Here is a 21,990-nt window from a genome sequence, read left to right on the forward strand (position 1 = left end):
ATCGCCCGCTCCACGATAGCGCTCCAGCGCTGTGCCGCTGCCGAAGCCGTGGTTCTGGGCATTGCCCGACAGGAAACGCCGCTCCAGGCCCGCTGGTAGGCCGCGAGGACGGGTCGAAACTGCAGCCCGGAGAAAAGCTGCCTCTCCGACCAGGTAGGGACCCTGAAAGGTAGTTTCCCCCTTCCCCCCCCCCATCCCCCACACAAAAAAGTCTAGAACTCCAGAAACAAAAACACTTTAACTAACTAAAAATAAAAAAAAGATGAAAAGACAGACAGCTGCAGGCTGGGCAGCCGCGCACAGGTCAGCGCCCCCCTGTTGGTGTAAGTGCTGTAAGGCAGCAACTCTACCGCTGCGCCACCGTTCTGCCCAAGCAGCTACTTGGTAAAGTACCAAATGAAGGGCCTGTTTCTGCACTGTATCTCTAAACTAAACTAAATGATTATGATATTTGTGGTATCTTAGTTACACCCCAGGGGTATGAACATTGATTTCTCCAATCTCAGGTAGTCCCTGCTTTCTCCTTCTTTCCCCTCCCCTTCCCAGCTCTCCCACAGCCCACTGTCTCCGCATCTTCCTTTCTTCTTCCCGCCCCCCCACCACCCCCACATCAGTCTGAAGAAGGGTCTTGACCCGAAACGTCGCCTATTTCCTTCGATTCCATAGATGCTGCCTCACACGCTGAGTTTCTCCAGCACTTTTGTCTACCTAAAATGTTTATGATGGTGTTTGTCCCATGTGGAGATCTTGACTACTATAATGTAGCGAAGCAGAGCTTCTTGGCAAAGGCTCGTCCTTTGCTTACAGGTAAGAAAAAAGTAGAAAGCAGATCGAGCATCTGAGAGTGCTTGGTTTATTTGCATTATGGAGCGGAAAATGGTGAATGTCTCAGAGAAGGGAGGAAAATCCCATCCCCTTCAAAATTGTAATAAAAATCTATTTCTTTTTGTAGAACATATGCTGAAGTTAGCAATGGAAGACTTGATAGAGTTTCTGCAGGAATCTCTGGCCAAGGATTTCTACTTTGAAGATGACTTTGCTGTGGATCAGCTTCAAAATTCCATGTCTGAGTTAAAGCGTAGTAAACTGGACTTGCCACCGCCAGGTGAGTGTTTCAGTATAACCCTTAGTGTGAAATGTGTTGCACTTCTATACTTCTTGCAAGTAAAGGAGTAATGATTTAGGGCAAAGTTGTACGGTGCATTTTTGTATAGAGTGTTTGTGGCATTATTTTCAGATCGCTGCTACTCCTTTAAGCAGTATTGAACATTAAACCAAGTACTTGTTAAATGATCTAATAAGCAAAAGTCTGTTTTTAGTGTTGCATGTGATTGAGCTCTGAATTCAGGAAGTTGGTGAAAGGCAGCTGAGATAAACCTTGTCCCTCTGGCCCCTTTCCTCTCTCACCTTAAGCCTGGGGTTCCCAACCTTTTTCGTCCTGTTTACCCCCCGGCAACTTTAATAGCACATAACAATGTTATTTCACGTATTTATGAACAACTAATGATGAACAGATACCGGTATACCAGAACCAAACACAGTCAGTCAATGGGAAAAAATATGTACAAATCCAGAATCAACAAATTTCCCCCCTGGGTAGGCGAAAATCTACCCCTGGGGGTAAATTTAACCCAGGTTATGCTTTAAACCTATACCTTCTAGTTTTAAAATCCCCCCCCCCCCCCCCGTACTCGGGAAAGACTGGCTATTCACGTTATCTATACCCTTCATGGTTTTATAGAACTCAAAAGTCAAGGGTGTCAGGAGATATGTGGAGAAGGCAGGAGAATGGGGTTAAGAGGGGAAGACAGATCAGCCATGATTGAATGGTGGAATAGACTTGATGGGCTGAATGGCTTAATTCTGCTCCTATCACATGAAACGCCTCAACTTCTTACGGCCCAGGGAGTTGTACAAGAACTGTCGAAGCACAGGGACCCTCCAGAGCCAGTAACATCCTTGTGAAGATAGGCACAAAAAACTGGAGTAACTCAGCGGGTCAGGCAGCATCTCTGGAGAGGTTGGTGATGTTTTGGGTTGAGACTCTTCTTCAGACACAGCCACGTGTGTTTTCTCGGTGTTTGCCTGCGCCTCCATCTTCTACCTCGTGTATTCCAACTCTGGTTCCAGACATCCCAGTTCGGAGACGCTACCACAACATCCTTGGGAATCTTTTTTGTGCCCTTTCCAGTTTAATGACATCCTTCCTCTAGCAGAGTGACCAGAACGGTACGCAGTGCTCAAGCTGTGGGCTTACCAATGTCTTGTACAACCTCTAGCATGATGTCCCTACACCTGTGATTAATACTCTGATTAATGAAGGCAAATGCCTACTGTGCCACCCTGTACACCGATGTTGCCACTTTGTGGAACTGTTTACCTGCTACCTAGGTCTCGCTGTCATACAATACTCTGCAGATCCCTACCATTTATTGTGTAAATCTTACTGTGTTTTGTCTTGCCAAAGTGCAGCACCTTGCACTTATACTGTGCTCTGGTAATTGATGAAGGTAGAGGAGTGGATGCTGTCTACATTGATTTTGGTGAGGCATTTGATGCCGTACTTCATGGGTAGACTGAGATGCATGGGATCACAGTGAGTTGGTAGTTCAAGTAGTGGTGGAGATCTGTAACCAATAATTTAGTTTAGAGATACACAGGATCTTCGGCCCATCGAGTCCGCACCGACCAGCGATCCCCGCGCATTAACACTCTCCTACACACACTAGGGACAATTTACACATACACCAAGCCAATTAACCTACATACCTGCTTGTCATTGGAGTGTGGGAGGAAACAGAAGATCTTGTCGAAAACCCACGCGGTCACGGGGAGAACGTACAAATTCTGTACAGACAGCACCTGTAGTCAGGATCGAACCCGGATCTCCGGCGCTGTACGGCAGCTACTCCACCGCTGTGCCACCGTGTCTGCCTTTCTGCAGGGTGTTCTGCAGGCATCTGTGCTGGGGCATCTGTTATTACCTGAGACATAGTATAGAATGGTTCTACACACACATGCCGCACGCACGTGCACACACGTGTCCAATGATATCAGTTCAAGAGGTTTCTGCTTTTCCCCATTAGTGCCAAGGCATTTTAATAATATCGGAATGTTCCAACTTCAATAAAGCTGACACCCTTAATTTTGACTTTTAATTTAATCCCATTTTTAATTCATTAAACTAATTGACAGTGCTTGATTTACAGGACGGTTAGCAAATGATTGTGAAACGGGGACTCTTGAGTCAAAAGTTGGTAGTCCGGTTTGGAGGGATAGAGGCCAAATAGCTTAGATGGGCCATCTTGATTGGCATGGATGAGTTGGACAGAAGGGCCTGTTTCCGTGCTGTATGGCCAGTGACTTGTGGAAAAGGTTAACAATTTGTTAAGTTCTGATTGTACGTCTGTTCAACCATTGCGACAGGCTGACACTTAGTAATATATTCCTAAATATGAGATAAATTATGCTGCTATACATCATGATGTATAGAATGCTTTTTTGTTTTAGTTTCTTTGAAGAGATTTAAAGAAATGGCTGTGCCTTGAATTATATGATGCATTGGCTACAACATGGGGGTTTCCTTTGTACACATTGACATTTTCACAATGCAGTTTTGTAACTTCTTGCCTGCTGCAGTTGGGATGAGATTCAAGTTACAATGTCTTAAAATGTTAATACATCTTTATTCCTTAGCAATTTGCATTTTATTAGGAATTCTACTTCATCATTTTGACTTTACGAGCATTAAAACCACATTTAAAATGACAATAGATAATCGACAATAGGTGCAGGGGTAGGCCGTTCGGCCCTTCGAGCCATTCAATGTGATCACATTAATCATTTTATTTTTTAGACGTGTAGAAAATACCATTGAAAGGATATGAAAGTTGCAAATATTCAATTTTTTTTGCAAAATTGTAATTTTTTTCCACACTTAAATCCTGGGTAGTATAATTGTAGTATGCTGAGCAGTTCAGCGGTTTTCCAGTAGATGGCAGTGAAAAATTGAGAGATACATTTGACTTTTGCTTTTTCTGAACTATTACAACCAGCGTTTCATTTACTGAGTTGTTCATTATACTGACAATTTCAGAATGATTCACTATATCGTTCATTCCAATGGTCCAACTCCAGAACATCATGGACAGCACATCTCCTTCCATCATACTAAACCAATTTTTTTTTTCAAGATGTAGAAATAAGGAATTGCAAATACCGGTTTATAGTAAAGATAGACACAAAGTACTGGAGTAACTCAGTGTGGTCAGGCTGCATCTCTGGAGAAAAAGGGGTGTCTATTCAGGTCGTGATCCTTCTTCAGATCCTTTTTCAGTCAGAAGAAGGGTCCCGACCAGAAACGTCACCTATCCCTTTTTAATTCCAGAGATGCTGCTGGACCCACTGAGCTACTCCAGCACTTTGCACCTCTTTTGCAAACAGCCCCTTGCACTAAAACTGGGATGGTTGGGATTTTGGTGATGCCACACGGACTGTAGAAAGATTTTACGGACTGTAGAATGTTATTCCTATTAATGCCCCAATGCATACTTAATTTGTGCAGAAAGGAACTGCAGATGCTGGTTTACACCGAAGATAAACACAATGCAGGAGTAATTCAGTGGGACAGACAGCATCTCTGGAGAGAAGGAATGGGGGTTGTTTCGGTCTGAAGTAGGGTCTCGACCTGAAATGTTACCCATTTCTTCTCTCCAGAGATGCTGCCTGTCCCGCTGCGTTACTCCAGATATTTGTGTCTATCGTTGCATTTTTAATTTGGCTGTTCTATATTTTAAGATGTATTATAGTAAATTATTAATTGAACCAGCTAAGTGAACCAGGACCCTGATGAGTTGGAAGGGAGCAAGGATGTTTGCCTGAGCGAGCTCTTTCATCTTTACAGTAACAATTATTCTCTACTTATTTGTTTTGCTAGAGTTTGTTTTGGGCAAAATTAGGGTTGTAATTTTCCTGCAGTTATGAAATTGAGAAAATGAAATATCAATCATTTCTACCTGAGCAGAGGTAGAGAGCTGCACTGTTATGTAAACTAAACTTACAAAATCAAAGAAAATGCTAAACCTATACCTGCAGGTTAGTTTTAATTTCCAAATCACTGGTTTGAATCATTGAGGTACTGAGACTAATATATTTTCAAAGACTTTGAAATATTCTAGAATATTTGTCTATAGATTTGTTATAATTAAAATCAAAACCAAATATTATATATATCGCAATTGAACTTTAGAATGCTTTGCTATTTCTAACTGGCATTATTTGTAATGAAGATAGTAAATCAAACTCAAGATTGCCCCAGTCAATATTATCTGGAGATATAAAGGTTGCAGGCTCTTCTGAGATAAACTATTTGCAAAATAAAAATGTTGTCTCAAGCTCATTGTGTAGCACTGGGGGAAAAATCTGTTTGCCAAGCTAGCTCGAGACAGAATAAAATGACATTAAGTTATTGGAACAGCGATACAGGTCAGCTTGTGGAGCATCTTTCTCTATGGCACTCTGGCTTGCTCCCACCCTCTCTTGCATGATTCTCTTCTTAATTTCTAAATCTGTGGAGAACGTTGCTATTGAACATTGCATTAGCACTGTTGAGTGGGTTGATCTTCCTGATAGTTCCCTGGCCTTATCTGCAAGGAAAAGCAGAAAGGAGAGCCACCAATGAGCTTTAATTGCAATGCTTTGCATAAGATCAGGGCTGCCAACAGTCACACGTTGAGCGTGAGAATCACGCACTTGGCAAAATTCTCACTCTGATCATAAATTTCTCACGCTCTCGTGAGAAATTCTGTGATCAATGAAAATTTTAAAACGCATATCAACATATCAACTGCATGGGCCGCGGGTGTTGGAGAGCCGGGGCTGAGGGAGGGATGGAAGCAGAAGCGGAATGTATTTAGACTAATAGCCCTGTCCCACGGTGCGAGTTCATTCTAAGAGCTCTCGTGAGTTTGCCCCAATTCGAACTCGGAGATTTACGGTAATGGCCACTCGTCGATACTCAGGGCTCTCGTGGACATTTTCCAACGTGTTGAAAAATCTTCACGAATCTTCCCATGCTTACCTGCCATTAGCGAGTCTTCCCGAGTACCTGCTGTTAGCGTTACGAGCCGCTAAGAGACGTCCCCTAGCTCCGACGTACCCGCTACGTTCATTCTCCGTGCTTACCACGAGTTTGATTTTTTTTAAACTCGGGAGAGCTCTTGGAATGAACTTGCACCGTGGGACAGGGCTATACGGGGTGTTTAGACTCCCATCACTTTGATTCATCATCTTAAAAGACAGTTCTGTTTTAAGATTTATTTTGTTACGTCAAATCCATTTTTATATTTGTGGATTTGGGAACAAGTTTTAATTAATGTAGGGAAAAGATGTATGAATTTATGCAGGATCACGTGAAGCTGGGCTGCACTTTTCTCTTCTGGACACTGTTGTGTTCTGTTGCTAATACACACTGAAGGGTTTATTAGCTTCAAGAGTTAGTATCTTTCGGTAGACGGCTTAGTGTCTTTCTGTCACTGGCTTCTTTTAGAATCCCCCCCCCCCCCCATTGTATCCTTTCTCTTGTCTCCCCATCAAGTTCACGGATTACTCGGGAAGCAAGGCATTTATTTTGCACAATCCCTTTTATTGAAAATGTCAGCACTCAAATTAGTAATTGACAGTTTTGGATTTGTGGTTTATATGGATATCTGGCTTTTAACTCAGGTTTTGCTGCTATGTAAGGTCATCATCAATTAAACTGCATGGCTGTGAATTCCACAGAACCTAATACAAGGTAGACAAAAGTGCTGGAGAAACTCAGCGGGTGCGACCGCACCCGCTGAGTTTCTCCAGCACTTTTGTCTACCCTCGATTTTCCAGCATCTGCAGTTCCTTCATGAACTAATACAAGGTAACAAGCTTCAAGTGTCAAATACATAATTTGGTTGCAACCTGTGTAATCTCCTTTCAATGATATTTTAATAAAACGCAGATCTTTATCAAAATGTGTTTAGCCATTAAGTCTTTGGGCAAAATGTGCTTTCTTTAACATTCATATAGTCTGTTTGAAAGAGCAATTGCAGATATTCCTCTGGATTAATGATCAGGCATGCACATTTTCTTACATAACTCATAAATATGTTTTCATAGCGGCAAAACCGCTCAAGGAGTTTCATGGTCTGAAATCTGATTCTAACGCGATGGACGTAGACCAGAATCATTCTTGATTAGTTAATGGTGATCTTAGAGATCGTTTAAAGAATTTAGTGTGGAGAGTTCTGGTATGATTTGGTATGGTATGAGCTAGAGAGGGCTCTTAAAAATAGCGGAGTCAGGGGATATGGGGAGAAGGCAGGAACGGGGTACTGATTGGGGATGATCACATTGAATGGCGGTGCTGGCTCAAAGGGCCGAATGGCCTACTCCTGTGTCTATTGTCTATTGTCTACTGAATTTTCTAATTTATTTTTATTTTTTTTAAACCCTAAACCTAATCTTCTCTTCGACCTGTGTCAAAGACCATTACCCCAAACCTCCTTGAAATGAGACATGGCAGCTCCTGTGATATCATCACTCTGAGGTAGTCTGTACGAGGGGTGTGTGTTAATGAGCGCATGTGAACAGCACAGTTGGATTCGGTTCTCATTTAATTTTTTTTTCCCTGCCTCCAACTGGTGTCTGCTTTGGTAGTCTGTCTGAGATGAGGATCCAGCTGTGTTAGCAAAAAAATAATATTCTGGTTTAAACAAGAGCAGTAACTCAGCGCACTGATTCACCAAGCTTCTCAGCAGCCCGTCTCTATCTAGTCACCCTCCCTAATTATTTTTTTTTTTGAAGACGTCAGTGGAGCGTTTCCAGAATTTATAATTTTATATCACCTCTTGATAATCTTACATTAGATGTTGCTGCAGGTTCATTAACAAAATTGTTGTTTGCCCTGATTCTTTATGGTAAAATGTAGTCAGATTTAATTGTTTACGAAATAATAGATCCCATGAAACCTCATTACAGAACGAGCATTAAAAATTGATGCAACAATACATTGAAGAAACTAGGTAGTTCTTCATAAAATGAGTTATTTGGAACAGCAGTTGATTATTAACAAAGCCCAGCACAGATTGTACATGTTCAACACTGACCCATGTAATGACATTATAGATGGTGGAAATCTAAAAGAAAGGACAGAAAATGCTGGGAATATGCAGAAGGACAAGCAGAGTTTTCGCAAAGAGAAGCAGAATTAACGTTTCAGATCAAAGATCCTTTGTTGGATCTTGGGAAGGTTTGATCTTAACTACGGGTGCTGTCTGTACGGTGTTCGTACGTTCTCCCCGTGACCTGCGTGGGTTTTCTCCGGGAAGCTCCGGTTTCCTCCCACAATCCAAAGATGTACAGGTTTATAGCTAATTGGCTTGGTATAAATATAATTTGTCCCAGTTGTGTAGGAATGTGTTAGTGTGTGGGGATCTCGCTGGTCAGTGTGGACTCTGAGCCGAATGGCCTGTGTCCATGCTGTATCTATAATGGCCAATGAGTGAATGGGAGTGGTTGGAGGGTGTGAACATAGAAAAATAGAAAATAGGTGCAGGAGTAGGCCATTCAACCCTTCGAGCCAGCACCGCATTCAAGATGATCATGGCTGATCATCTAGAATCTTTACCCCGTTCCTGCCTTCGCCCCATATCCCTTGATTCCGTTATATCTAACTCTCTCTTGAATACATTCAGTGAATTGGCCTCCTCTGCCTTCTGTGGCAGAGAATTCCACAAATTCGCAACCCTCTGGGGGAGTAAGGTTTTTCCTCATCTCAGTCCTAAATGGCCAACCCCTTCTTCCTAAACTGTGACCCCAGGTTCTGGACTCCCCCAACATGGGGAACATTTTTCCTGCATCTGGCCTGTCCAATCTCTTAATAATTTTATATGTTTCTATAAGATCGCCTCTTATTCTTCTAAATTCCAGTAAAAATAAGCTCAGTCGATCCAGTCTTTCATCATATGTCAGTCCCGCCATCCCGGGAAATAACCTGGTGGAGACAACAGAGCCAAATGTATAGAGGAGATACAAAATCAGGGCAGGGAGACATGCCCAGCATGGTCAGGCTGGGTTTGGTTCCACTTCCAGTGAGAGAGAAAAAAACAGGCAGAGCCAGTATCACAGATGAACAGCTGATCAGTCTCATCAGTCGTCCATCTGTGATATTGGCTCAGTTTGGTCTCTTTTTTTCTCTCTCTCCCTCTCTCTGGCATTTTCTGTTATTATTTTTGTTGAGCCATTTGCTGGCAATAGTTGATGCCTGCACTTTCCAAAATTTGTGTTTTATTGTGCATCATTGGTTGTATAGCTTTTGATTCGTAGCCAATCTCAATAGGGTCTGAACCAAATACCCTTGTGTGCTACAGACGTGAATGCACTAACAGCTGATGCAGGCAGGCAGACAGACAGACGACCCCACATCATGGCCGTACGGTTAACAGAAATTTGCTCTTTCAGAATTCACTAATAATTCCCTAAAAAATTGAAATATGGAATTAAATTTGTTCTTGCACAATCACAGTAATACTTTATTAGCCAAGTAATAAAGCCAATACTTTATTAGTACTTTATTACTTTAGTAATACTTTATTAGCCAAGTAATCTCTGCCTCAGAGGGCTGTGGAGGCAGGTTCTCTGGATGCTTTCAAGAGAGAGCTAGATAGGGCTCTTAAAAATAGCGGAGTCGGGGGATATTAGCGGAGAAGGCAGGAACGGGGTACTGATTGGGGATGATCAGCCATGATCACATTGAATGGTGGTGCTGACTCGATGGGCCAAATGGCCTACTCCTGCACCTATTGTCTATTGTCTAAGTATGTTTTGCAACATACGAGGAATTTCATTTGCCAAGTCAGTCATACAAATAATAATATACTATATTAATTTTCCCTTTGAAAATCTTGATGCAGTTGCAGTTGACGTGACTTCATGTTGTGAACTTGGTTTAGTTTAGAGATTCAGCGCGGAAGCAGGCCCTTCGGCCCACCAGATCTGCACCGACCAGCGATCCTCGCACACTAACACTGTACAACATGCACTGGGGGCAATTTTATATTTATATACACCAAGCCAATTAACCTACAAATCTGTACTTCCTCGGAGTGCGGGAGGGAACTGAAGATCTCGGAGAAAACCCACGGGGGAGAATGGACCAACTGCGTACAGACAGCACCCATAGTCAGGATCGAACCAGGGTCTCTAGCAATATGAGGCGGCAACTCTACCACTGCACCACCATGCTGGACCTTTTTCTTGAATCACAGGTCCCGCCCCACCACACCTCCCCTTAATGCCTTAATTGCCTGTACTTGTCTCTGGTAGTCTTCACCCTCCCTTGGTCTTTCTGATTTTATTTACTGGAGATATATTTGATCTGATTTTTGTCTCCTGAGATAGCGAGATCAAGAAACAGGAGAGAAGTGTGGACATAGTCCAAATGCATTGACGTATTTTGTAAACAATATATGACATCTTTCTGCAATTCCAACCTGCCGCCGCCCGCTCCCTCTCGGGTAAATAGTTTGGAAACATTGTGATAAATTGTAAAATGTTTAGTCTTGTATGCGCTTTCTTTGGTATCAATATTAGGGTATTTCTTATCCGGATTACCTCAAGTAAGAATTTAATTGTTATGTTTCGGGACATATAACTATAAAACACACTTGATTCTTGCGTGCAAAGAAATAGTATCTACCTCAGAGTCACAGCATGGCAACAGGCCCCTCGACCCAACTGACCCACGACATGTCCGGTCTACACTAGTCCCACCCATATCCCTCTAAACGTGTCCTATCCATGTACCTGAATAGATGTTTCTTAAACATTATGATAGTACCTGCCTCATTACCTCCTCTGGCAGCTCATTCCATGCACCCACCAACCTGTATGTAAACAAGTTACCTCTCAAGTTCCTATTAAACCTTCACCCCCCCCCCCCCCCCCTCACCTTTTAACCTATGTCCTCTGATTCTCGATTGCCATACTCTGAGTAATACAGTTCATCTACCCGATCTATTCCTCTCTGTGTAAAATATATGAATGAAGGTACGATTTCTCTAAGCATTGTTCTGTGTTGTACATTTTCAGGTAAACCTGAAGAATTTCCACAGAAACCACTTGGGCAAATGCCTGCCGAGCACCAAGAGCCACCCATTCTCAATCACTTGACCAATGGACAGAACAATGTAATTAAAGGAGGCCCACCAGCCTCGAAGAAGAAAGATAAGAAGGCGTCACCAGAGAAAGTGCAAGAGAAGCAGCCTGACAGCAGGCCCAAGAAGAGCCCCTTGGAAAAGCCAACTGTGAAATCCCAAAGGGCAGGTTTCGTGGAAAATAAGGGAGGCAAAGTGAAGGTTTTGCCAGACCTTGATCAGCTCAAACAAAAAGGGCAGCCAACGCAGCGTGCATTGGTGCACGGCAACCCCAAACAGTTGAGCAATGCCACTGCTAACCAGAACTCAAATGCAAATCCCGGTGTCAGAAAGGAATTTGCACCAAAATGGAACAAACCTTCAGGTCAGAAAACTTCAGACTCGACTTCAAAACATTCTGCGGATGGCAGGGGCAGAACTGGAAGTTACAATGCATCGAGCTCCCATTCCAGTCCAGAGGAGGCGCACGTGTTCTTCGGCAGAACGAAAGGGTTGATTATTGAAGTCGACGAAACAAAGAGAGACTCGAATGCTTCAGAATATGACAATGTTCCTGGAGTTGATCATGAATACGAGACGTGCGCTGAGGACATGGTTGAACATGGGGAATCAAGTACAGCACAAAATAATGCACACTCTAAGGAAGCTACCAGTCCCTCAAAGATCTCACCTGTACAGTTTTCAAGTAAGGCAGTCAATGCTAGTGCAACTTATCAACAAAGGCCTTCACGGACTCATTCTTCATCAGAAAGTTCTAACCAAAGATCTTTAATAAAACGACAGCCTTCTTCACCACCATCCTACTCTGGTCCTCCTGGGTACCATGGTAGTCTACCTCAGTACTCACCAACTAGAGCTAAAGACATGCCTGTGTTCTCACAGTACAGTTACAATATGTCTGCCGGTCGGCAAAGCCATGACAGTAGACCGTATGTTAACAAGGTAGCACACATGCCAAACTATGACGAGACTAGTAGGAACTCCCACACTCTTGGCCGTCAATTTTCGAACTCTTCGTCTTTCAGAACTGCGGCACGGCCTTTAGATCACAGTGTACAATATGATTCGGGAAACCCGACCAGCTACGTAAGGCAACCCGCTCTGTTTGAGCTCGGCGCACAGCAGCGCTCGCCAGAGTACCAACACGACTACAAAAAGAGGCAAGAGCAATATGAACGACAGTGGAATCAGGAAGCTGATTTAAGGTACAGAGGAAACATGCAGAGGTCGCCGAACTTCCACAATGCACAGCAGACTCCTCCCCCCGAGTTTAGCTACCCGGGCGTGCCTGCAAGTGGCAGCGGTATCTATAGTAGAACATCACCACACTCTGACACACATGCACAAACACAACATTCACATCCAGCTCCGACTGGTCCCCAGCATTTCGGAAACCCTCAGACGGACAGAAGAACCATCCCAGAGTCAGCATTGCTTTAGGACTCCTGCTTCCCCCTTCTCCAAAGTGAGTGAAGAGCATTAATGAAAGAGAAAATTACCTGACTTTCGAAATGACTTCACTGTATTCAAAAGAAACGTTATACAAAAGAAATGGTGTATAGCACAGGCTGAAATAATTGAAGAATTCCTAACAATGTACAGAAGGTATTTCTCTTTGTTAAACTAAAATTAACAAAATCAGCAAGCCACGTGAAAATGATTACTCACCTCATTGTTTAAAGTTGTCTAGCTCGCACAGTTTATAATCAAGTAATAGGGGGCAGTGAGATTTGAACCCAAACGCAGAAGATTGAAGCAAACATCTCAGTAATGTACCACAGGTCACTTGATTTCAAGAACGGGTCGATATTCTGCATCCACTGATAATGTAGGTTGACCCTGAATTGTCGCTTATATAAACCTTGACATGACAATTTTGAAGGTTGATTGAGCAATAACTTTTACAGATTGTGGTCAGAAATCTCGGAGAATGTTATGAATGATTCCGGGTCACTCTTGTGATCTTTTGCTTCGTAACTTCCAAGGAAGGGTAACTGGGTCGAATTTCCCCTGAGGCAAAACTGGGCAGGCATTTATAATGCTGGCAATAACCCCGACTACTTGCTTTCTTCCTGCACTTGCACATGTATATTGAAGACTGCAGAGAAGTCAGTGCCACTACACTTGAGTTGATAGGAATAAAATATTGAAGTGCAGCAAAAGGAAAAAATACCAAGTATTTTCTAACGTCAGTACACATTTGTTTTCAATTCACTTTTAATGGTAGCTATGTGCATCAGGACAGATCATTTGCAGAAAAATGTTTGATTGTAAAATAACAGATTAATCTTTTACTCTTTACTCTGTCAATTACACCCGTTCGTACTGAATACATTCATAGGAATCATCTGCCCTAACACGTGAAATGGTAGATACAGTGCTGGAATTGCAGACTACTTGATAATGAATAACACATCCTCTCGGTGGCAAGTCGTGGTACCAATAGGTGTTCGAGTTGGGACCAGGTGGGTTTTGGACCAGTTTGCTTTGCAGTTTTGTCTTGGGGCTGTTGTCCCATTTTTCATTTTAAGCGACTTGGTCCGATTTACGTCCAAGTATTCCATAATGAAAATGCTATATTGACTTTTTAATGGTTTTAAATAGAAAAGAGCAGAAACAACTGCTTCCATGTACACCTCTCTTTGCAGCTGCAGTCATTTAGGCTTTGAAACATTTCAGCAGAGCAGAAAAAACTCTGGTGTGAAAAACATGTAAAATAATTAAAAACACTGAACCATTTACTGGCTTTGATTCCGTGTAAGTAAAATAACACTATTGTCTGTATATGTGTGTAATGTATATAAATATATATATATACACTTCAAATGTGCAAACTAAATTATCAATATATTAGATACATCCTGATCTGAATAAATTGAAAGTTAATTTCTTAACTCTTTGCTTGATGAAACAATTGCAGACAAACTCAAATAATATTGTTAAAATATGTAATTATTTGTCATAATCCTTTAAGTCTTAATCTTGAGTCTTTAATATGGACACTTGCTGTATAGTAAACTATAAATGATATGGAACCTGCTTTCTGAAATATATGCATCAACATTGGTAAATACTGTAGAATTTATATTCACTATTTTCTTAAGGCATCTGCAGCAGTTTTATAGTTGTATTCTATTTTGACGTGACTGTACTTTTTTTAATGTTACAACAAATAATTTGATCAAGTTTGGTTTCCTGTGTTTGACTATCTTTACTGCAATGATGTTTTTCCAGTCTGACTGCATGACCTATATACCATGACCACCCGCCGATGCAGTCATTGTCACTGTGGTGGCCCTGAGAAGCTTGTCCAAGCTGCCAGCCCTGTCCACCATACACACCTCTCCGGGAAATGATTTAAGGCATTTGGACACGGACAGGAAAGGTACATTGATGAGTACAGGTGTCAGAGGTAATGGGGAGAAGGCCGGAGAATGGGATTAGAAGGGAGAGATAGATCAGCCATGATTGAATGGCGGAGTAGACTTGATGGGCCGAATGGCTTCATTCTACCCTATTCCTTATGACCTTATGACCTTGTGACCTTATGATAGAGAAAGTCTAGAAGGATATGGCCCAAATGCAGGCAGGAATAGAGTCATGGTCATGGAAACAGGCCCTTCGGCCCAACTTGCCTGCACTGACCAACATGTCCTATCTACACTAGTCCCACCTGCCTGCGTTTGGCTCATATCCATCCAAACCTGTCCTATCCATGTATCTGTCTAATTGTTTCTTCTACTACCTCCTCTGGCAGTTTATTCTATACACCCACCACCCTTTGTGAGAAAAAGTTGCCCCTCAGCTTCCTATTAAATGTTTCCCCCTTCACCTCAAACCTATGTCCTCTGGGTCTCAATGCTCCTACTCTGGGCAAGAGACTCTGTGCGTCTACTCCGATCTATTCCTCTCATGGACTTTATACACCTCTATAAGATCACCCCTCATTCATCTGCGTTCCAAGGATTAAGAGTCCGAGCCTGCTTAACCTCTCCCTGCAGCTCAAACCCTCGAGTCCTGGCAGCATTCTCGTAAATTTTCTTTGTACCCTTTCCTGTCTGTGTGTAGATGGAGCATCTTAGCCGGCATGGGCAAGTTGGGCTGAAGAACCTGTTTCCATGCTATATGACTCTGACCATGTTCCACAGAGCGTGGTGTACGTGTTACCTTCTTCTTCATCTTTCGTGTGGCGTGCACAGCCTAAAGTTGTTGGACAACTTGTTCTATTTGATCTTCCATCAGTGCACGTCGAGTTGATTGCATTAGTCGAAACAGGGCGGACGGACCACGTGAAGGTTGCAATCTTCCACCCCTACATGTTACATGAATAGTCTTTATACGTCTGAAGAAGGGTTTCAGCCCGAAACGTTGCCTATTTCCTTCGCTCCATAGATGCTGCTGCACCCGCTGAGTTTCTCCAGCATTTTTGTGTACCAGTCTTTATACTTCATCTGGCTCCCCAGCTGATGGGGCGCTTCCTGGCTGTCATCACTGCTCTTGCTCCTGAACAAACGTTTGCTGGGGAGGGCACGCGGGCGGCTGGTCCATCTATAATTGCCTGTGCAAGCTAAATATCGGCTTGTACCTCGCACTGAAAGCTACGGCACAGGCAACCTCTTCACTTAGAGCGAGTGAGGAGACATGGCTACGACAAGGATGGACATGGGTGAAGCCATTCATTTAAAATGAGGAAAGCCTGTCATGTTCAATGGGAGATGAGGAACGGTGCAGAAAGGGTTTAAATGTTCACGTGTACCATTAACTCAAAGCTGAGGCACAGGCACAAAATTGTCTAAAAGGGTAATTAAATATTTTTTTTTGTTTATCTGTTGGGATGTGGACATAGGTCTCGAAAGGTCGGTGGGTATATGGAACAAGCCTATCAGAGGGGGTAGTTGAGGTAGATGATATAACACCATTTAAAAAACATTTGGGCAGGAAGATGGATGGGAAATGTTTAGAGGGATAAGGGCCAGATAGGTGTCGATGGGACACGGTGGTCGGCATGGACAAGTTGGGCCGAAGGGCCTGTTTCTCTGCTGCATGACTAGATGTTACAGTATTTCTTGCCTCCATCCCCAATTACCCCAGAGAAGCTGATTGCAAGACATCTCAAACCGCTATAATCATCCTGGCGAAGGAACTCCTCTATTGGAGAAGTATTCAAGAGAGTTAGATGTAGCTCTTAGGGCTAATGGAATCAAGGGATATGGGGGAAAAAAGCAGGAACAGGGTACTGATTTTAGATGATCAGCCATGATCATATTGAATGGCGGTGCTGGCTCGAAGGGCCGAATGGCCTACTCCTGCATCTATTTTATATGTTTCAATTGTGGCCGGCCTTGATTGATCTTGGTCTTTTCTCGACTCCAGCTCTTCATACCCCTCCCCCCTGACCAGAGCTAGGCTCCAGAGAGTGGGACGTATCCAGCCAGACCACAGCTCCAGAGTGCACACATATTTCACCACGTTTTGGCAAGCTGAAACATACAGACTGAAGCTTACAGAAATGTTATATCTATGGAATGTTCGTATGTCATTGCCGCACTTGTGTCTTTGCCAGCAGCCTGAGTGGTATCCATGTTCTTTGTCATCCGCCCCTTTTCCTTCATTAATAGTTTAGAGACACAGCATGGAAACCGGGTCTTCGACCCACCGAGTCCACGCTGACCAGCGATCACCCGTACGCTGGTTCTAATCTCAACGCTAGGGACAATTCTACAGAAGCCAATTAACCTACAAACCTGTACATCTTTGGAGTGTTGGAGGAATCCAGAGCACCCGGAGAAAACCCACTTGGTCTAGGGGAGAATGTACAAACTCCGTTCAGACAGCATCCGTAGTCAGGATCGAACCTGGGTCTTTGCCGCCCTTGTGTTCTAGGCATGTTTGTATGCTGTCCAGCAATACTCTTGCTTGCCAGCATGCCAGGATTCTGGTTTTGGGGCTGTGATCTAGTGTCTTCAGTACTTTCTTACAGCCTCCCCCTACATTGTGCATGCCAGTGCATCACTGTTCCATGGCAGACAGAATGAGCAATGTGCAACCACACAGTAAAGATGATGTACAATATACCCTAGAAACAAGTAACTGCAGATGCTGCTTCACAAAGTGCCAGGGTAACTCTCGAGGACATATTTTATCCAATATACCCTGTTTTATTTAAAATCCCTGAACAAGAATCTTCTTTAATAAGGAATGGCTCAATGGTACTTTATTTGTACAGGAAGTTTCATTTTTGTATGCAGTTCAGTACAAGTACCACCATAAACCTCTTTCTGAGCATCTCAGATTTGGTACATGTGTTTAGTTGTAGTAGGACACTGAGACTGTACAGAATTGTCAGATTTGGCGCTATTTTCAGGAAACCGCAGTTATTGATTTTTCTTCCACGAGAATCGAACATGTCAGGCACAGGTTTAAGTATTTTGTAAATATAATTATCTTAATTCGCTTCCCACTGAGGATCATTTATACCTAACCCACATTATCCAAATGCTAGATATTTCATCCTGCTCAGGTCCCTGAAGCCATAGTCTGTAACTATTGTAAATTACCTAGGTAACCTGGGACTGTCCAATTGATGTTTGTTTGGGTAGATATGTCCGAATTAAGTTTCTCACTCTATGGGAAGTGGTCATTAGAGTTTACTTTACAAGCTAGAGGGAGCATTAAGTCACGCTGAGACGCGTCTTTGATTATAGGGTCTCGACCCGAAACGCCACCCTTTTCGCCACAGATGTTGCCTGACCCGCTGCGTTACTACATCTTTTTTGTGTTTGGCTGACTGTTGTCCACTCAGGAACCTAAAAGGTAGACCGAGGGTCTCCAATGAGGTAGATGGCAGCTCAGGGCCGCTCTCTAGTTGTTGGCAAGATGGGTTGGTTTTGCTGGGAAGAAGCTGTGGCTGAAGCTGGAGGTGTGTGTTTTGTGTAAGATTAGGAGAAAGCTGCATTTCAAGTATGTGTGATGTGCCTGGATAGCATGCGAAATACATTTTGTCACTCTCACTACACTTAATAATATACCAATACCAGTAACATTTTTCTTGCTTGTATGACAATAGAGGCAGGTGTAGGCCAATTCGGCCCTTCGAGCCAGCACCGCCATTCAATGTGATCATGGCTGATCATCCACAATCAGTACCCCGTTCCTGCCTTCTCCCTATATCCCCTGACTCCGCTATCTTTAAGACCTCTATCTAACTCTCTCTTGAAAGTATCCAGAGAATTGGCCTCCACTGCCTTCTGAGGCAGAGAATTCCACAGATTCACAACTCTCTGGGTGAAAAAGTGTTTCCTCATCTCCGTTCTAAATGGCTTACCCCTTATTCTTAAACTGTGGCCTCTGATTCTGGACTCCCCCAACATCGGGAACATATTTCCTACCTCTAACGTGTCTAAAAAGTAATCTTATATGTTTCAATAAGATACCCTCTCATCCTTCTAAATTCCAGAGTATACAAGCACCATTAACATGTAATATTAAATGGGCAGTGGGCAGGTGCTATAGACCTGCACGGGAAGGTAGACGCTCCCGCCCCCATGAGTCTCGGACAGATGGGGCTCGTCAGCTTGGGAAGGCAGTCCATCTAGGAGAGGGAAAACTCTGATTTAAAACCTCCACTGCCTTGTGGCCGTATCCAGTCATGGAAAAGGCTCCAGGAGTAAACCTCAAGAAAATCCGGAGTTGGAGCCCCTAAGGCAGTTTGTCATTGTCTACAACCTCGTTCTGGCAGCTCCTGCGACAGCGCTGGTGCCAAACTGTAACGGCCCTGCTGTTCCTTTGGATCGATCAGTGACGTGGAGAGGGGGGGACGTGCTGCATGGGCAACAGCCTGTCCTCCATATGACATCGCCCAGGCTTGCATCCGACCACACATCACCTGCAAACTAGGATGCATCACCCATGGTCAGTCATGACCGAGGGGGTGCCTACTACAAGCACCATTAAGAGCTTGGATTAGTGATTCAGTTGGAGCAAGCCTTTGGAAGCAAAATTAATTGCACACTTTTCGGTTCAGAGAGTGTTAATAGTCCAGCACATCCTCCCAGCCCATATTCTTCTTTATTTGGCATTTCTCAGTGTTACCCGGTACAGGTAAGACATCCTCTCTCTATTTACCAAAACAAATTGGACCATTTTCTTTAGGTTTGGCTTCAATCAAGACAAATTAAAGTGATCATTTATATTACATGTTTATTGATTTTATGCCAAGGTTGTAGATTGTGAAAAAAACCTTTATGATTTTTGTCTTAAAATAACAAAGAACGCTATGACCATTTACTTTTTACTTTGTTTTCTACCTATACGTTTCTCGAGGATTCAAGGACTTCAAAGGGGAGATTGAGCAGGCTGGGATTCTATTCTCTGGAGCGCAGGAGGATGAGAAGTCATCTTACAGAGGTGGACAAAATCATGAGAGGAATAGATCGGGTAGACACACAGAGTCTCGTGCCCAGAGTAGGGGAACCGAGCACTGGAGGACATGGGTTTAAGGTGAAGGGGACAAGATTTAATATGAATCAGAGGGGTCACTTTTTCACACAGAGGGTGGTGGGCGTATGGAACAAGCTGCCAGAGGAGGTAGTTGAGGCAGGGACTATCCCAACGTTTAAGAAGCAGTTTGACAGGTACATGGATAGGACAGGTTTAGAGGGATATGGATCAAATGCAGGCAGGTGGGACTAGTGTGGGCAAGTGGGATCGAAGGGACTGTTTGCACACTCTTCATTGACTGTTGGCCCAGCTTCTACCAACAGTGCCCTCAGGCACAGTCTGGTTCCCCTAGCTATTGTTTTGAGCCGGCACCCAGCGCAACAGTGAGGGAATTGAGTCCAGCTCTCTAACGCAACCACAGCTTCTGCAGAACTCCAAAGCACCGTAGTAAGCACAGTGTGGATGCATCACAGTTTGGTTTAGGAACAGCTCTGCCCAACATCGCAAGACATTGCAGAGTCCATCACACAGACCAGACTTCTCACCACGGATTCCATCTACACTTCATGCTGCCTCGGGAAAGCAGCCAACATAATCAAAGACTTGTCCCTCTCTGGTCATTCCGCCTTCTCTCTCCTCCTGTCTGGCAGTAGATACAGAAGCTTGAAAGCGCACACCACCAGACTCAGGAGCAACTTCTTCCCCTCTGTTATCAAGCTTGTGAACGGTCGTTCTACTGTATAAGCTAGGGTACTGTCCGATTCACCTCTACCCCATTGCGGACATTGGACTTTGTCTCTGGAACTAATGCGCTACAATGCTGAGAACAATATTCTGCACTCTGTACCTTCCCCTTTGCTCTACCTATTGTACATGAGTTTGATTTGATTGTATTCATATATGGTATATCTGCTCTGTGCAGCATGCTGAACAAATCTTTCCACTGCACCTCAGTCCAAGTGACAATAATTATCCTAAACCAAAACAGCTTCTGTCTGTGCGATGGTGTCAAAGACTTCTCCTTTCAAGGGTAGCCTGGCGTTCCGAGGCTCATCAGGATAGTTGGATTCCTGAATGATATGGGGCAGTTGGTCGGTATGGCCACAGGCAGAAAACTACATGCCTGGCAGTTCCTCAATCAGCTCTGCTGTTTCTGAGAGACCTGGGCCCAGAACCACACATTAATCTGCTTCTAAATACCATCCTCTCAAGGGCAATTGGAGACTGGCAATAAATGCTGCCTGATGCCCATATTGTAGAACTGACAACAATTGTAACATCAAACAAGGTGCCGTTGCGATGTTTAAAGGTGCTATTGCAATGTTTAAGAAATATTCGGACAGGTACATGGATTGGACAAGTTTGGAGGGAGATGGGCCAAACACAGGCAGGTGAGACTAGTGTAGATGGGACCTGTTGGTTGATATGGGCAAGTTGGTCAGATGGGTCTGTGCCCACATTGTATGATTCTATGACAAAATGGGAATTCAACAGCGTAAAATGATACAAGAAATACGAGGAACTAGGTGGTGTAACTTCTGCAGGTAATTTATATATCGGTGATCAGTCTGAAGAAGGGTGCTGACCCGAAACGTCACCTGCCCATTTCCTTCCACAGATGCTGCCTGACCTGCTAAGTTCCTCCAGCGCTTTGTGTTTTGCTATTATATTAGTCACTTTGTCAAGACTTGTTCAAATGTTATTGTGTAAATACTTTTGATGTTTGAAAACAGAGGTGTGGTCTGAAATGACATTCTATCATCACTCCTCAAGGCAGAAAAATCCAGTGGATGCACAGATTCATTTCAATTCAGGAAAATGTTCTCAATGGTTCAATTGTGCTTTTATTGTCACCTGTGCAAAATTATTTACTCACAAACCATCCAGTAGAGTATTGTGTTCAAAAGGGAACTGCAGATGCTGGAATATCGAAGGTACACAAAATTGCTGGAGGAACTCAGCGGGTGCAGCAGCATCTATGGAGCGAAGGAAATAGGCGACGTTTCGGGCCGAAACCCTTCTTCAGACTGATGGGGGGTGGGGAAAGAAAGAAGGAAAAAGGGAGGAGGAGGAGCCCGAGGGCGGGCGGATGGGAGTGTGGGAGGAGACAGCTAGAGGGTGAAGGAAGGGGAGGGGAAGGGACAGCACAGGCTAGCCAAATTGGGGGAATTCAATGTTGATGCCATAAGGGCGCAAGGACCCCAGACGGAATATGAGGTGCTGTTCCTCCAATTTCCGCTGTTGCTCACTCTGGCAATGGAGGAGACCCAGGACAGAGAGGTCGGATTGGGAATGGGAGGGGGAGTTGAAGTGCTGAGCCACCGGGAGGTCATGTAGGTTAAGGCGGACTGAGCGGAGGTGTTCG

At 43.7% G+C, this 21,990-nt stretch overlaps 1 protein-coding gene across 4 annotated transcripts in view; it reads left to right on the forward strand.

Moving 5' to 3' along the window:
- usp6nl (USP6 N-terminal like) overlaps window positions 1-14,372 on the forward strand; it is a 140,746-nt gene extending 126,374 nt beyond the window's left edge. For all 4 annotated transcript variants that reach the window (XM_033040135.1, XM_033040134.1, XM_033040133.1 and 1 more), the window contains exons 15-16: window positions 953-1,105; window positions 11,122-14,372. In XM_033040135.1, coding sequence (XP_032896026.1) covers window positions 953-1,105; window positions 11,122-12,626 — 1,658 coding nt within the window. In that variant the 3' untranslated portion in view covers window positions 12,627-14,372. The remainder of the gene's footprint in view (window positions 1-952; window positions 1,106-11,121) is intronic.
- Window positions 14,373-21,990: the final 7,618 nt, after the last annotated feature.

The sequence above is a fragment of the Amblyraja radiata genome, chromosome 21 (genome assembly GCF_010909765.2).
Source record: "Amblyraja radiata isolate CabotCenter1 chromosome 21, sAmbRad1.1.pri, whole genome shotgun sequence".
Taxonomy (NCBI): Eukaryota; Metazoa; Chordata; class Chondrichthyes; order Rajiformes; family Rajidae; genus Amblyraja; species Amblyraja radiata.